This window comes from Rhinoderma darwinii (assembly GCF_050947455.1).
Source record: "Rhinoderma darwinii isolate aRhiDar2 chromosome 3 unlocalized genomic scaffold, aRhiDar2.hap1 SUPER_3_unloc_3, whole genome shotgun sequence".
Lineage (NCBI taxonomy): Eukaryota > Metazoa > Chordata > Amphibia > Anura > Rhinodermatidae > Rhinoderma > Rhinoderma darwinii.
This window is the reverse complement of record NW_027461746.1, coordinates 1,067,996-1,088,471: the sequence shown is the minus strand read 5'-3', so window position 1 is coordinate 1,088,471 and position 20,476 is coordinate 1,067,996. Positions and strand designations below refer to the sequence as shown.

The following is a 20,476-nucleotide window of genomic DNA, read 5'->3' as shown; positions in this document are numbered from 1 at the left end:
ATACAGGACAGGAGAAGTGGTACTGTGCAGTGTATATATATACAGAATAATACAGATACTGAGAATTACACCCAGTATACAGGACAGGAGGAGTGGTACTGTGCCGTGTATATATATACAGAATAATACAGATACTGAGAATTACACCCAGTATACAGGACAGGAGAAGTGGTACTGTGCAGTGTCCATATATACAGAATAATACAGATACTGAGAATTACACCCAGTATACAGGACAGGAGAAGTGGTACTGTGCCGTGTATATATACAGAATAATACAGATACTGAGAATTACACCCAGTATACAGGACAGGAGAAGTGGTACTGTGCAGTGTATATATATATACAGAATAATACAGATACTGAGAATCAGGGTATGTTCACACGTAGTGACCATAAACGTTTGAAAATCCAGAGCTGTTTTCAAGGGAAAACAGACCCTGCTTTTCAGACGGTTTTTGACGAAACTCGCATTTTTCGCGGCGTTTTTTACGTCCGTTTTTGGAGCTGTTTTCATTGGAGTCTATGAGAAAACAGCTCCAAAAACGTCCAAAGAAGTGTCCTGCATATAATGTATATAAGTGTCCCGCATATAATGTATATAAGTGTCCCGCATATAATGTATATAAGTGTTCCGTATATAATGTATATAAGTGTCCCGCATATAATGTATATAAGTGTCCCGCATATAATGTATATAAGTGTCCCGCATATAATGTATATAAGTGTCCTGCATATAATGTATATAAGTGTCCCGCATATAATGTATATAAGTGTCCCGCATATAATGTATATAAGTGTCCCGCATATAATGTATATAAGTGTCCTGCATATAATGTATATAAGTGTCCCGCATGTAATGTATATAAGTGTCCCGCATATAATGTATATAAGTGTCCCGCATATAATGTATATAAGTGTCCTGCATATAATGTATATAAGTGTCCTGCATATAATGTATATAAGTGTCCTGCATATAATGTATATAAGTGTCCTGCATATAATGTATATAAGTGCCCCGCATATAATGTATATAAGTGTCCCGCATATAATGTATATAAGTGTCCCGCATATAATGTATAGAAGTGTCCCGTATATAATGTATAGAAGTGTCCCGCATATAATGTATATAAGTGTCCCGCATATAATGTATAGAAGTGTCCCGCATATAATGTATATAAGTGTCCCGCATATAATGTATATAAGTGTCCCGCATATAATGTATATAAGTGTCCCGCATATAATGTATATAAGTGTCCCGCATATAATGTATATAAGTGTCCCGCATATAATGTATAGAAGTGTCCCGCATATAATGTATAGAAGTGTCCCGCATATAATGTATATAAGTGTCCCGCATATAATGTATATAAGTGTCCCGCATATAATGTATAAAAGTGTCCCGCATATAATGTATATAAGTGCCCTGCACTTCTTTTGACGAGGCTGTATTTTTACGCGTCGGCGTTTGACAGCTGTCAAATGACGGCGCGTAAATAACAGGTCGTCTGCACAATACGTCGGCAAACCCATTCAAATAAATGGGCAAATGTTTGCCGACGTATTGTAGCCCTATTTTCAGACGTAAAACGAGACATAATACGCCTCGTTTACGCCTGAAAATAGGTCGTGTGAACTCAGCCTTACAGCTATTCATCTATTACTACTGACAACCAGCCTGTATATCATGTGTGAGAGGTTGTCACAGCCCCGCCCCCTGTTACTGACATCACTGATATATAATATAATTACACTGTGATCAGACATGAGATCCACACATCTTATATACAGTAACAGCTATTCATCTATCACTACTGACAACCAGCCTGTATATCATGTGTGAGAGGTTGTCACAGCCCCGCCCCCTGTTACTGACATCACTGATATATAATATAATGACATGTGATCAGACATGAGATCCACACATCTTATATACAGTCACAGCTATTCATCTATTACTACTGACAACCAGCCTGTATATCATGTGTGAGAGGTTGTCACAGCCCCGCCCCCTGTTACTGACATCACTGATATATAATATAATTACATGTGATCAGACATGAGATCCACACATCTTATATACAGTAACAGCTATTCATCTATTACTACTGACAACCAGCCTGTATATCATGTGTGAGAGGTTGTCACAGCCCCGCCCCCTGTTACTGACATCACTGATATATAATATAATTACACTGTGATCAGACATGAGATCCACACATCTTATATACAGTAACAGCTATTCATCTATCACTACTGACAACCAGCCTGTATATCATGTGTGAGAGGTTGTCACAGCCCCGCCCCCTGTTACTGACATCACTGATATATAATATAATTGCACTGTGATCAGACATGAGATCCACACATCTTATATACAGTAACAGCTATTCATCTATTACTACTGACAACCAGCCTGTATATCATGTGTGAGAGGTTGTCACAGCCACGCCCCCTGTTACTGACATCACTGATATATAATATAATTACATGTGATCAGACATGAGATCCACACATCTTATATACAGTAACAGCTATTCATCTATTACTACTGACAACCAGCCTGTATATCATGTGTGAGAGGTTGTCACAGCCCCGCCCCTGTTACTGACATCACTGATATATAATATAATTACACTGTGATCAGACATGAGATCCACACATCTTATATACAGTAACAGCTATTCATCTATTATACTGACAACCAGCCTGTATATCATGTGTGAGAGGTTGTCACAGCCCCGCCCCCTGTTACTGACATCGCTGATATATAATGTAATTACATTGTGATCAGACATGAGATCCACACATCTTATATACAGTCACAGCTATTCATCTATTACTACTGACAACCAGCCTGTATACCATGTGTGAGAGGTTGTCACAGCCCCGCCCCCTGTTACTGACATCACTGATATATAATATAATTACATTGTGATCAGACATGAGATCCACACATCTTATATACAGTAACAGCTATTCATCTATTACTACTGACAACCAGCCCGTATATCATGTGTGAGAGGTTGTCACAGCCCCGCCCCCTGTTACTGACATCACTGATATATAATATAATTACATGTGATCAGACATGACATCCACACATCTTATATACAGTAACAGCTATTCATCTAATACTACTGACAACCAGCCTGTATATCATGTGTGAGAGGTTGTCACAGCTCCGCCCCCTGTTACTGACATCACTGATATATAATATAATTACACTGTGATCAGACATGAGATCCACACTTCTTATATACAGTAACAGCTATTCATCTATTACTACTGACAACCAGCCTGTATATCATGTGTGAGAGGTTGTCACAGCCCCGCCCCCTGTTACTGACATCACTGATATATAATATAATTACATTGTGATCAGACATGAGATCCACACATCTTATATACAGTAACAGCTATTCATCTATTACTACTGACAACCAGCCTGTATATCATGTGTGAGAGGTTGTCACAGCCCCGCCCCCTGTTACTGACATCACTGATATATAATATAATTACATGTGATCAGACATGAGATCCACACATCTTATATACAGTAACAGCTATTCATCTATTACTACTGACAACCGGCCTGTATATCATGTGTGAGAGGTTGTCACAGCCCCGCCCCCTGTTACTGACATCACTGATATATAATATAATTGCACTGTGATCAGACATGAGATCCACACATCTTATATACAGTAACAGCTATTCATCTATCACTACTGACAACCAGCCTGTATATCATGTGTGAGAGGTTGTCACAGCCCCGCCCCCTGTTACTGACATCACTGATATATAATATAATTGCACTGTGATCAGACATGAGATCCACACATCTTATATACAGTAACAGCTATTCATCTATTACTACTGACAACCAGCCTGTATATCATGTGTGAGAGGTTGTCACAGCTCCGCCCCCTGTTACTGACATCGCTGATATATAATGTAATTACATTGTGATCAGACATGAGATCCACACATCTTATATACAGTCACAGCTATTCATCTATTACTACTGACAACCAGCCTGTATACCATGTGTGAGAGGTTGTCACAGCCCCGCCCCCTGTTACTGACATCACTGATATATAATATAATTACATTGTGATCAGACATGAGATCCACACATCTTATATACAGTAACAGCTATTCATCTATTACTACTGACAACCAGCCCGTATATCATGTGTGAGAGGTTGTCACAGCCCCGCCCCCTGTTACTGACATCACTGATATATAATATAATTACATGTGATCAGACATGACATCCACACATCTTATATACAGTAACAGCTATTCATCTAATACTACTGACAACCAGCCTGTATATCATGTGTGAGAGGTTGTCACAGCTCCGCCCCCTGTTACTGACATCACTGATATATAATATAATTACACTGTGATCAGACATGAGATCCACACTTCTTATATACAGTAACAGCTATTCATCTATTACTACTGACAACCAGCCTGTATATCATGTGTGAGAGGTTGTCACAGCCCCGCCCCCTGTTACTGACATCACTGATATATAATATAATTACATTGTGATCAGACATGAGATCCACACATCTTATATACAGTAACAGCTATTCATCTATTACTACTGACAACCAGCCTGTATATCATGTGTGAGAGGTTGTCACAGCCCCGCCCCCTGTTACTGACATCACTGATATATAATATAATTACATGTGATCAGACATGAGATCCACACATCTTATATACAGTAACAGCTATTCATCTATTACTACTGACAACCAGCCTGTATATCATGTGTGAGAGGTTGTCACAGCCCCGCCCCCTGTTACTGACATCACTGATATATAATATAATTACACTGTGATCAGACATGAGATCCACACATCTTATATACAGTAACAGCTATTCATCTATCACTACTGACAACCAGCCTGTATACCATGTGTGAGAGGTTGTCACAGCTCCGCCCCCTGTTACTGACATCACTGATATATAATATAATTACATTGTGGTCAGACATGAGATCCACACATCTTATATACAGTAACAGCTATTCATCAATTACTACTGACAACCAGCCTGTATATCATGTGTGAGAGGTTGTCACAGCTCAGCCTCCTGTTACTGACATCACTGATATATAATATAATTACATTGTGATCAGACATGAGATCCACACATCTTATATACAGTAACAGCTATTCATCTATTACTACTGACAACCAGCCTGTATATCATGTGTGAGAGGTTGTCACAGCCCCGCCCCCTGTTACTGACATCACTGATATATACTATAATTACATGTGATCAGACATGAGATCCACACATCTTATATACAGTAACAGCTATTCATCTATTACTACTGACAACCGGCCTGTATATCATGTGTGAGAGGTTGTCACAGCCCCGCCCCCTGTTACTGACATCACTGATATATAATATAATTACACTGTGATCAGACATGAGATCCACACATCTTATATACAGTAACAGCTATTCATCTATTACTACTGACAACCGGCCTGTATATCATGTGTGAGAGGTTGTCACAGCCCCACCCCCTGTTACTGACATCACTGATATATAATATAATTACATGTGATCAGACATGAGATCCACACATCTTATATACAGTAACAGCTATTCATCTATTACTACTGACAACCAGCCTGTATACCATGTGTGAGAGGTTGTCACAGCCCCACCCCCTGTTACTGACATCACTGATATATAATATAATTACATTGTGATCAGACATGAGATCCACACATCTTATATACAGTAACAGCTATTCATCTATTACTACTGACAACCAGCCTGTATATCATGTGTGAGAGGTTGTCACAGCCCCGCCCCCTGTTACTGACAACCAGCCTGTATATCATGTGTGAGAGGTTGTCACAGCCCCACCCCCTGTTACTGACATCACTGATATATAATATAATTACATTGTGATCAGACATGAGATCCACACATCTTATATACAGTAACAGCTATTCATCTATTACTACTGACAACCAGCCTGTATATCATGTGTGAGAGGTTGTCACAGCTCCGCCCCCTGTTACTGACATCACTGATATATAATTACACTGTGATCAGACATGAGATCCACACATCTTATATACAGTAACAGCTATTCATCTATTACTACTGACAACCAGCCTGTATATCATGTGTGAGAGGTTGTCACAGCCCCGCCCCCTGTTACTGACATAACTGATATATAATATAATTACACTGTGATCAGACATGAGATCCACACATCTTATATACAGTAACAGCTATTCATCTATTACTACTGACAACCAGCCTGTATATCATGTGTGAGAGGTTGTCACAGCCCCGCCCCCTGTTACTGACATCACTGATATATAATATAATTACATTGTGATCAGACATGAGATCCACACATCTTATATACAGTAACAGCTATTCATCTATTACTACTGACAACCAGCCTGTATATCATGTGTGAGAGGTTGTCACAGCCCCGCCCCCTGTTACTGACATCACTGATATATAATATAATTACACTGTGATCAGACATGAGATCCACACATCTTATATACAGTAACAGCTATTCATCTATTACTACTGACAACCAGCCTGTATATCATGTGTGATAGGTTGTCACAGCCCCGCCCCCTGTTACTGACATCACTGATATATAATATAATTACACTGTGATCAGACATGAGATCCACACATCTTATATACAGTCACAGCTATTCATCTATTACTACTGACACCAGCCTGTATATCATGTGTGAGAGGTTGTCACAGCCCCGCCCCCTGTTACTGACATCACTGATATATAATATAATTACATGAGATCCACACATCTTATATACAGTGACAGCTATTCATCTATTACTACTGACAACCAGCCTGTATATCATGTGTGAGAGGTTGTCACAGCCCCGCCCCCTGTTACTGACATCACTGATATATAATATAATTACATGAGATCCACACATCTTATATACAGTGACAGCTATTCATCTATTACTACTGACAACCAGCCTGTATATAATGTGTGAGAGGTTGTCACAGCTCCGCCCCCTGTTACTGACATCACTGATATATAATATAATTACATTGTGATCAGACATGAGATCCACACATCTTATATACAGTAACAGCTATTCATCTATTACTACTGACAACCAGCCTGTATATCATGTGTGATAGGTTGTCACAGCCCCGCCCCCTGTTACTGACATCACTGATATATAATATAATTACACTGTGATCAGACATGAGATCCACACATCTTATATACAGTAACAGATATTCATCTATTACTACTGACACCAGCCTGTATATCATGTGTGAGAGGTTGTCACAGCCCCGCCCCCTGTTACTGACATCACTGATATATAATATAATTACATTGTGATCAGACATGAGATCCACACATCTTATATACAGTAACAGCTATTCATCTATCACTACTGACAACCAGCCTGTATATCATGTGTGAGAGGTTGTCACAGCCCCGCCCCCTGTTACTGACATCACTGATATATAATATAATTACATTGTGATCAGACATGAGATCCACACATCTTATATACAGTGACAGCTATTCATCTATTACTACTGACAACCAGCCTGTATATCATGTGTGAGAGGTTGTCACAGCCCCGCCTCCTGTTACTAACATCACTGATATATAATATAATTACATTGTGATCAGACATGAGATCCACACATCTTATATACAGTAACAGCTATTCATCTATTACTACTGACAACCAGCCTGTATACCATGTGTGAGAGGTTGTCACAGCCCCGCCTCCTGTTACTAACATCACTGATATATAATATAATTACATTGTGATCAGACATGAGATCCACACATCTTATATACAGTAACAGCTATTCATCTATTACTACTGACAACCAGCCTGTATACCATGTGTGAGAGGTTGTCACAGCCCCGCCCCCTGTTACTGACATCACTGATATATAATATAATTACACTGTGATCAGACATGAGATCCACACATCTTATATACAGTCACAGCTATTCATCTATTACTACTGACAACCAGCCTGTATACCATGTGTGAGAGGTTGTCACAGCCCCGCCCCCTGTTACTGACATCACTGATATATAATATAATTACACTGTGATCAGACATGAGATCCACACATCTTATATACAGTGACAGCTATTCATCTATTACTACTGACAACCAGCCTGTATATCATGTGTGAGAGGTTGTCACAGCCCCGCCTCCTGTTACTAACATCACTGATATATAATATAATTACACTGTGATCAGACATGAGATCCACACATCTTATATACAGTAACAGCTATTCATCTATTACTACTGACAACCAGCCTGTATATCACGTGTGAGAGGTTGTCACAGCCCCGCCCCCTGTTACTGACATCACTGATATATAATATAATTACACTGTGATCAGACATGAGATCCACACATCTTATATACAGTCACAGCTATTCATCTATTACTGACAACCAGCCTGTATATCACCTGTGAGAGGTTGTCACAGCCCCGCCCCCTGTTACTGACAACCAGCCAGTATATCATGTGTGAGAGGTTGTCACAGCTCTGCCCCCTGTTACTGACATCACTGATATATAATATAATTACATTGTGATCAGACATGAGATCCACACATCTTATATACAGTAACAGCTATTCATCTATTACTACTGACAACCGGCCTGTATATCATGTGTGAGAGGTTGTCACAGCCCCGCCCCCTGTTACTGACATCACTGATATATAATATAATTACACTGTGATCAGACATGAGATCCACACATCTTATATACAGTAACAGCTATTCATCTATTACTACTGACAACCAGCCTGTATATCATGTGTGAGAGGTTGTCACAGCCCCGCCCCCTGCTACTGACAACCAGCCTGTATATCATGTGCGAGAGGTTGTCACAGCCCCGCCCCCTGTTACTGACATCACTGATATATAATATAATTACACTGTGATCAGACATGAGATCCACACATCTTATATACAGTCACAGCTATTCATCTATTACTACTGACACCAGCCTGTATATCATGTGTGAGAGGTTGTCACAGCCCCGCCCCCTGTTACTGACATCACTGATATATAATATAATTACATGAGATCCACACATCTTATATACAGTAACAGCTATTCATCTATTACTACTGACAACCAGCCTGTATATCATGTGTGAGAGGTTGTCACAGCTCCGCCCCTGTTACTGACATCACTGATATATAATATAATTACACTGTGATCAGACATGAGATCCACACATCTTATATACAGTAACAGCTATTCATCTATTACTACTGACAACCAGCCTGTATATCATGTGTGAGAGGTTGTCACAGCTCCGCCCCCTGTTACTGACATCACTGATATATAATATAATTACATTGTGATCAGACATGAGATCCACACATCTTATATACAGTAACAGCTATTCATCTATTACTACTGACAACCAGCCTGTATATCATGTGTGAGAGGTTGTCACAGCCCCGCCTCCTGTTACTAACATCACTGATATATAATATAATTACACTGTGATCAGACATGAGATCCACACATCTTATATACAGTCACAGCTATTCATCTATTACTACTGACAACCAGCCTGTATATCATGTGTGAGAGGTTGTCACAGCCCCGCCTCCTGTTACTGACATCACTGATATATAATATAATTACATGTGATCAGACATGAGATCCACACATCTTATATACAGTAACAGCTATTCATCTATTACTACTGACAACCAGCCTGTATACCATGTGTGAGAGGTTGTCACAGCCCCGCCCCCTGTTACTGACATCACTGATATATAATATAATTACATTGTGGTCAGACATGAGATCCACACATCTTATATACAGTCACAGCTATTCATCTATTACTACTGACAACCAGCCTGTATATCATGTGTGAGGTTGTCACAGCCCCGCCCCCTCTTACTGACATCACTGATATATAATATAATTACACTGTGATCAGACATGAGATCCACACATCTTATATACAGTAACAGCTATTCATCTATTACTACTGACAACCAGCCTGTATATCATGTGTGAGAGGTTGTCACAGACCCGCCCCCTGTTACTGACATCACTGATATATAATATAATTACACTGTGAACAGACATGAGATCCACACATCTTATATACAGTAACAGCTATTCATCTATTACTACTGACAACCAGCCTGTATATCATGTGTGAGAGGTTGTCACAGCCCCGCCTCCTGTTACTAACATCACTGATATATAATATAATTACATTGTGGTCAGACATGAGATCCACACATCTTATATACAGTAACAGCTATTCATCTATTACTACTGACAACCAGCCTGTATATAATGTGTGAGAGGTTGTCACAGCCCCGCCCCCTGTTACTGACATCACTGATATATAATATAATTACACTGTGATCAGACATGAGATCCACACATCTTATATACAGTCACAGCTATTCATCTATTACTACTGACAACCAGCCTGTATATCATGTGTGAGAGGTTGTCACAGCCCCGCCCCCTGTTACTGACATCACTGATATATAATATAATTACACTGTGATCAGACATGAGATCCACACATCTTATATACAGTCACAGCTATTCATCTATTACTACTGACAACCAGCCAGTATATCATGTGTGAGAGGTTGTCACAGCCCCGCCCCCTGTTACTGACATCACTGATATATAATATAATTACATGTGATCAGACATGAGATCCACACATCTTATATACAGTCACAGCTATTCATCTATTACTACTGACAACCAGCCTGTATATCATGTGTGAGAGGTTGTCACAGCCCCGCCCCCTGTTACTGACATCACTGATATATAATATAATTACACTGTGATCAGACATGAGATCCACACATCTTATATACAGTCACAGCTATTCATCTATTACTACTGACAACCAGCCTGTATATCATGTGTGAGGTTGTCACAGCCCCGCCTCCTGTTACTGACATCACTGATATATAATATAATTACATGAGATCCACACATCTTATATACAGTGACAGCTATTCATCTATTACTACTGACAACCAGCCTGTATATCATGTGTGAGAGGTTGTCACAGCCCCGCCCCCTGTTACTGACATCACTGATATATAATATAATTACATGTGATCAGACATGAGATCCACACATCTTATATACAGTAACAGCTATTCATCTATTACTACTGACACCAGCCTGTATATCATGTGTGAGAGGTTGTCACAGCCCCGCCCCCTATTACTGACATCACTGATATATAATATAATTACACTGTGATCAGACATGAGATCCACACATCTTATATACAGTCACAGCTATTCATCTATTACTACTGACACCAGCCTGTATATCATGTGTGAGAGGTTGTCACAGCCCCGCCCCCTGTTACTGACATCACTGATATATAATATAATTACACTGTGATCAGACATGAGATCCACACATCTTATATACAGTAACAGCTATTCATCTATCACTACTGACAAACAGCCTGTATATCATGTGTGAGAGGTTGTCACAGCCCCGCCCCCTGTTACTGACATCACTGATATATAATATAATTACATTGTGATCAGACATGAGATCCACACATCTTATATACAGTCACAGCTATTCATCTATTACTACTGACAACCAGCCTGTATATCATGTGTGAGAGGTTGTCACAGCCCCGCCTCCTGTTACTAACATCACTGATATATAATATAATTACATTGTGATCAGACATGAGATCCACACATCTTATATACAGTAACAGCTATTCATCTATTACTACTGACAACCAGCCTGTATACCATGTGTGAGAGGTTGTCACAGCCCCGCCCCCTGTTACTGACATCACTGATATATAATATAATTACACTGTGATCAGACATGAGATCCACACATCTTATATACAGTCACAGCTATTCATCTATTACTACTGACAACCAGCCTGTATACCATGTGTGAGAGGTTGTCACAGCCCCGCCTCCTGTTACTAACATCACTGATATATAATATAATTACACTGTGGTCAGACATGAGATCCACACATCTTATATACAGTAACAGCTATTCATCTATTACTACTGACAACCAGCCTGTCTATCATGTGTGAGAGGTTGTCACAGCCCCGCCCCCTGTTACTGACATCACTGATATATAATATAATTACACTGTGATCAGACATGAGATCCACACATCTTATATACAGTCACAGCTATTCATCTATTACTACTGACAACCAGCCTGTATATCATGTGTGAGAGGTTGTCACAGCCCCGCCCCGTTACTGACATCACTGATATATAATATAATTACATTGTGATCAGACATGAGATCCACACATCTTATATACAGTAACAGCTATTCATCTATTACTACTGACAACCAGCCTGTATATCATGTGTGAGAGGTTGTCACAGCCCCGCCCCCTGTTACTGACAACCAGCCTGTATATCATGTGTGAGAGGTTGTCACAGCCCCGCCCCCTGTTACTGACATCACTGATATATAATATAATTACACTGTGATCAGACATGAGATCCACACATCTTATATACAGTAACAGCTATTCATCTATTACTACTGACAACCGGCCTGTATATCATGTGCGAGAGGTTGTCACAGCCCCGCCCCCTGTTACTGACATCACTGATATATAATATAATTACACTGTGATCAGACATGAGATCCACACATCTTATATACAGTAACAGCTATTCATCTATTACTACTGACAACCAGCCTGTATATCATGTGTGAGAGGTTGTCACAGCCCCACCCCCTGTTACTGACATCACTGATATATAATATAATTATACACTGTGATCAGACATGAGATCCACACATCTTATATACAGTAACAGCTATTCATCTATTACTACTGACAACCAGCCTGTATATCATGTGTGAGAGGTTGTCACAGCTCCGCCCCCTGTTACTGACATCACTGATATATAATATAATTACACTGTGATCAGACATGAGATCCACACATCTTATATACAGTCACAGCTATTCATCTATTACTACTGACAACCAGCCTGTATATCACCTGTGAGAGGTTGTCACAGCCCCGCCCCCTGTTACTGACATCACTGATATATAATATAATTACATGTGATCAGACATGAGATCCACACATCTTATATACAGTAACAGCTATTCATCTACTACTACTGACAACCAGCCTATATATCATGTGTGAGAGGTTGTCACAGCTCCGCCCCCTGTCACTGGCATCACTGATATATAATATAATTACACTGTGATCAGACATGAGATCCACACATCTTATATACAGTAACAGCTATTCATCTATTACTACTGACAACCAGCCTGTATATCATGTGTGAGAGGTTGTCACAGCCCCGCCCCCTGTTACTGACATCACTGATATATAATATAATTACATTGTGATCAGACATGAGATCCACACATCTTATATACAGTAACAGCTATTCATCTATTACTACTGACAACCAGCCTGTATATCATGTGTGAGAGGTTGTCACAGCCCCGCCCCCTGTTACTGACATCACTGATATATAATATAATTACATTGTGATCAGACATGAGATCCACACATCTTATATACAGTAACAGCTATTCATCTATTACTACAGACAACCAGCCTGTATATCATGTGTGAGAGGTTGTCACAGCCCCGCCCCCTGTTACTGACAACCAGCCTGTATATCATGTGTGAGAGGTTGTCACAGCCCCGCCCCCTGTTACTGACATCACTGATATATAATATAATTACACTGTGATCAGACATGAGATCCACACATCTTATATACAGTCACAGCTATTCATCTATTACTACTGACAACCAGCCTGTATATCACCTGTGAGAGGTTGTCACAGCCCCGCCCCCTGTTACTGACATCACTGATATATAATATAATTACATGTGATCAGACATGAGATCCACACATCTTATATACAGTCACAGCTATTCATCTATCACTACTGACAACCAGCCTGTATATCATGTGTGAGAGGTTGTCACAGCTCCGCCCCCTGTCACTGGCATCACTGATATATAATATAATTACACTGTGATCAGACATGAGATCCACACATCTTATATACAGTAACAGCTATTCATCTATTACTACTGACAACCAGCCTGTATATCATGTGTGAGAGGTTGTCACAGCCCCGCCCCCTGTTACTGACATCACTGATATATAATATAATTACATTGTGATCAGACATGAGATCCACACATCTTATATACAGTAACAGCTATTCATCTATTACTACTGACAACCAGCCTGTATATCATGTGTGAGAGGTTGTCACAGCCCCGCCCCCTGTTACTGACATCACTGATATATAATATAATTACATTGTGATCAGACATGAGATCCACACATCTTATATACAGTAACAGCTATTCATCTATTACTACAGACAACCAGCCTGTATATCATGTGTGAGAGGTTGTCACAGCCCCGCCCCCTGTTACTGACAACCAGCCTGTATATCATGTGTGAGAGGTTGTCACAGCCCCGCCCCCTGTTACTGACATCACAGATATATAATATAATTACATGTGATCAGACATGAGATCCACACATCTTATATACAGTCACAGCTATTCATCTATTACTACAGACAACCAGCCTGTATATCATGTGTGAGAGGTTGTCACAGCCCCGCCCCCTGTTACTGACATCACTGATATATAATATAATTACATGTGATCAGACATGAGATCCACACATCTTATATACAGTAACAGCTATTCATCTATTACTACTGACAACCAGCCTGTATATCATGTGTGAGAGGTTGTCACAGCCCCGCCCCCTGTTACTGACATCACTGATATATAATATAATTACATTGTGATCAGACATGAGATCCACACATCTTATATACAGTCACAGCTATTCATCTATTACTACTGACAACCAGCCTGTATATCATGTGTGAGAGGTTGTCACAGCCCCGCCCCCTGTTACTGACATCACTGATATATAATATAATTACATTGTGATCAGACATGAGATCCACACATCTTATATACAGTCACAGCTATTCATCTATTACTACTGACAACCAGCCTGTATATCATGTGTGAGAGGTTGTCACAGCCCCGCCCCCTGTTACTGACATCACTGATATATAATATAATTACACTGTGATCAGACATGAGATCCACACATCTTATATACAGTCACAGCCCCGCCCCCTGTTACTGACAACCAGCCTGTATATCATGTGTGAGAGGTTGTCACAGCACCGCCCCCTGTTACTGACATCACTGATATATAATATAATTACACTGTGATCAGACATGAGATCCACACATCTTATATACAGTAACAGCTATTCATCTATTACTACTGACAACCAGCCTGTATATCATGTGTGAGAGGTTGTCACAGCCCCGCCCCCTGTTACTGACAACCAGCCTGTATATCATGTGTGAGAGGTTGTCACAGCCACGCCCCCTGCGGCTCATTTCGTTATGTGGATGATGAGGTTTCCTGTTCCATCGGACATTACACAACCTGGACTATGACTTTGCTGACCCTAATATTAAGGTAAAGCTGAGGGGTATCATGCCCACCGCCCGCCCTCTTTACCCCGGTCTGATCATCTATTATAGTGTTATTAAAGGGCCGGTCTACTATATATAATCAACTTCCTACCACCTCCTAGAAGAGTTTGTGCTTCGGTTCCTCTGTTTTTAAAAGCGAGCTTGCTGTCAATGAATGGAAACATTCTTCTTTATGTTTTAAAAAAATAAGAACTCACCTTGACCTAATCCTGCTCATGCAGCTTAGGGTTTGTTACATTGTATCAGTCTGGAGTCAGCAGTGCAGCGCACAGAGGATTGTCTGACTGGAAAACAATTGCAGGAAACTTGACCTCTGTCCCAATAACAGCCCTTCCCCCTCCCCCATCCCGGGAGATCCACATGTGAGGACCTCGCCCTCCGCAGATCACATGGTCTCTCCGATATCAATATTACCAACCATGGTATAATAAGAGAGAAAAAAGAGACAACATTAATATCAATTTCAGCAAAAATAGAAAATGTCTTTATTGTAAACCACATTAGAGAATGTAAAAAACAAGTCACATGATCACTACATACAAGCCAAAGACGTGTCCGCTCAGGGAGGAACAAGTCCGGAGAAAGGGAGAGTGGAAACCTCCAAATAAGAGAGAGACACATAATAAAATATATAGGTGAGACCCAACAGGACCTAAATAATAATGATAGCGCCAGCACAGGACCCGAGTCTAATATATCATATAGTGCAGACATATATCCCATAATAATCATCTACAGGTCTCTATATACAGTGCAGTCACATATCCCATAATAATCATCTACACATCTCTATATACAGTGCAGTCATATATCCCATAATAATCATCTACACATCTCTATATACAGTGCAGTCACATATCCCATAATAATCATCTACACGTCTCTATATACAGTGCAGACATATATCCCATAATAATCATCTACAGGTCTCTATATACAGTGCAGACATATATCCCATAATAATCATCTACACGTCTCTATATACAGTGCAGTCACATATCCCATAATAATCATCTACATGTCTCTATATACAGTGCAGACATATATCCCATAATAATCATCTACACGTCTCTATATACAGTGCAGTCATATATCCCATAATAATCATCTACATGTCTCTATATACAGTGCAGTCACATATATCCCATAATAATCATCTACACGTCTCTATATACAGTGCAGACACATATCCCATAATAATCATCTACACGTCTCTATATACAGTGCAGTCACATATCCCATAATAATCATCTACACGTCTCTATATACAGTGCAGTCACATATCCCATAATAATCATCTACACGTCTCTATATACAGTGCAGACATATATCCCATAATAATCATCTACACGTCTCTATATACAGTGCAGTCACATATCCCATAATAATCATCTACACGTCTCTATATACAGTGCAGACATATATCCCATAATAATCATCTACACGTCTCTATATACAGTGCAGACACATATCCCATAATAATCATCTACATGTCTCTATATACAGTGCAGTCACATATCCCATAATAATCATCTACACGTCTCTATATACAGTGCAGACATATATCCCATAATAATCATCTACATGTCTCTATATACAGTGCAGTCACATATATCCCATAATAATCATCTACACGTCTCTATATACAGTGCAGTCACATATCCCATAATAATCATCTACATGTCTCTATATACAGTGCAGTCATATATCCCATAATAATCATCTACATGTCTCTATATACAGTGCAGTCACATATCCCATAATAATCATCTACACGTCTCTATATACAGTGCAGACACATATCCCATAATAATCATCTACACGTCTCTATATACAGTGCAGACATATATCCCATAATAATCATCTACACGTCTCTATATACAGTGCAGTCATATATCCCATAATAATCATCTACACGTCTCTATATACAGTGCAGTCATATATCCCATAATAATCATCTACACGTCTCTATATACAGTGCAGTCATATATCCCATAATAATCATCTACACGTCTCTATATACAGTGCAGACATATATCCCATAATCATCTACATGTCTCTATATACAGTGCAGTCATATATCCCATAATAATCATCTACACGTCTCTATATACAGTGCAGACATATATCCCATAATAATCATCTACATGTCTCTATATACAGTGCAGACATATATCCCATAATAATCATCTACATGTCTCTATATACAGTGCAGTCACATATCCCATAATAATCATCTACACGTCTCTATATACAGTGCAGACATATATCCCATAATAATCATCTACACGTCTCTATATACAGTGCAGTCATATATCCCATAATAATCATCTACACGTCTCTATATACAGTGCAGTCATATATCCCATAATAATCATCTACACGTCTCTATATACAGTGCAGTCATATATCCCATAATAATCATCTACACGTCTCTATATACAGTGCAGACATATATCCCATAATCATCTACATGTCTCTATATACAGTGCAGACATATATCCCATAATAATCATCTACACGTCTCTATATACAGTGCAGACACATATCCCATAATAATCATCTACACGTCTCTATATACAGTGCAGACATATATCCCATAATAATCATCTACACGTCTCTATATACAGTGCAGTCATATATCCCATAATAATCATCTACACGTCTCTATATACAGTGCAGTCACATATCCCATAATAATCATCTACACGTCTCTATATACAGTGCAGTCATATATCCCATAATAATCATCTACACGTCTCTATATACAGTGCAGACATATATCCCATAATAATCATCTACATGTCTCTATATACAGTGCAGTCATATATCCCATAATAATCATCTACACGTCTCTATATACAGTGCAGTCACATATCCCATAATAATCATTTACATGTCTCTATATACAGTGCAGTCACATATCCCATAATAATCATCTACACGTCTCTATATACAGTGCAGTCACATATCCCATAATAATCATCTACACGTCTCTATATACAGTGCAGTCACATATCCCATAATAATCATTTACATGTCTCTATATACAGTGCAGTCACATATCCCATAATAATCATCTACACGTCTCTATATACAGTGCAGACACATATCCCATAATAATCATCTACACGTCTCTATATACAGTGCAGTCACATATCCCATAATAATCATCTACACGTCTCTATATACAGTGCAGACATATATCCCATAATAATCATCTACACGTCTCTATATACAGTGCAGTCATATATCCCATAATAATCATCTACACGTCTCTATATACAGTGCAGACATATATCCCATAATAATCTACACGTCTCTATATACAGTGCAGACATATATCCCATAATAATCATCTACATGTCTCTCTATACAGTGCAGTCACATATCCCATAATAATCATCTACACGTCTCTATATACAGTGCAGTCATATATCCCATAATAATCATCTACACGTCTCTATATACAGTGCAGACATATATCCCATAATAATCTACACGTCCTCTATATACAGTGCAGACATATATCCATAATAATCATCTACATGTCTCTCTATACAGTGCAGTCACATATCCCATAATAATCATCTACACGTCTCTATATACAGTGCAGACATATATCCCATAATAATCATCTACACGTCTCTATATACAGTGCAGTCATATATCCCATAATAATCATCTACACGTCTCTATATACAGTGCAGACATATATCCCATAATAATCATCTACACGTCTCTATATACAGTGCAGACATATATCCCATAATAATCATCTACACGTCTCTATATACAGTGCAGTCATATATCCCATAATAATCATCTACATGTCTCTATATACAGTGCAGACACATATCCCATAATAATCATCTACACGTCTCTATATACAGTGCAGACATATATCCCATAATAATCATCTACACGTCTCTATATACAGTGCAGTCACATATCCCATAATAATCATCTACACGTCTCTATATACAGTGCAGACACATATCCCATAATAATCATCTACACGTCTCTATATACAGTACAGACACATATCCCATAATAATCATCTACACGTCTCTATATACAGTGCAGTCACATATCCCATAATAATCATCTACACGTCTCTATATACAGTGCAGACATATATCCCATAATAATCATCTACACGTCTCTATATACAGTGCAGTCACATATCCCATAATAATCATCTACACGTCTCTATATACAGTGCAGTCACATATCCCATAATAATCATCTACACGTCTCTCTATACAGTGCAGACACATATCCCATAATAATCATCTACACGTCTCTATATACAGTGCAGGCACATATCCCATAATAATCATCTACATGTCTCTATATACAGTGCAGTCACATATCCCATAATAATCATCTACACGTCTCTATATACAGTGCAGACATATATCCCATAATAATCATCTACACGTCTCTATATACAGTGCAGTCATATATCCCATAATAATCATCTACACGTCTCTATATACAGTGCAGTCATATATCCCATAATAATCATCTACATGTCTCTATATACAGTGCAGTCACATATCCCATAATAATCATCTACATGTCTCTATATACAGTGCAGTCATATATCCCATAATAATCATCTACACATCTCTATATACAGTGCAGTCATATATCCCATAATAATCATCTACACGTCTCTATATACAGTGCAGACATATATCCCATAATAATCATCTACACGTCTCTATATACAGTGTAGACATATATCCCATAATAATCATCTACATGTCTCTATATACAGTTGCAGACACATATCCCATAATAATCATCTACACGTCTCTATATACAGTGCAGACACATATCCCATAATAATCATCTACACGTCTC

The 20,476-nt window shown here is 38.9% G+C and overlaps 1 protein-coding gene across 2 annotated transcripts in view; it reads right to left on the bottom strand.

Moving 5' to 3' along the window:
* LOC142683497 (phospholipid scramblase 3-like) overlaps window positions 1-15,934 on the bottom strand; it is a 67,240-nt gene extending 51,306 nt beyond the window's left edge. Inside the window, exon 1 of one of the 2 annotated variants that reach the window (XM_075847372.1) lies at window positions 15,802-15,934. In XM_075847372.1, coding sequence (XP_075703487.1) covers window positions 15,802-15,821 — 20 coding nt within the window. In that variant the 5' untranslated portion in view covers window positions 15,822-15,934. The remainder of the gene's footprint in view (window positions 1-15,801) is intronic. The other variant, XM_075847371.1, reaches the window with a different exon arrangement.
* Between the last annotated feature and the right edge of the window lie 4,542 nt (window positions 15,935-20,476).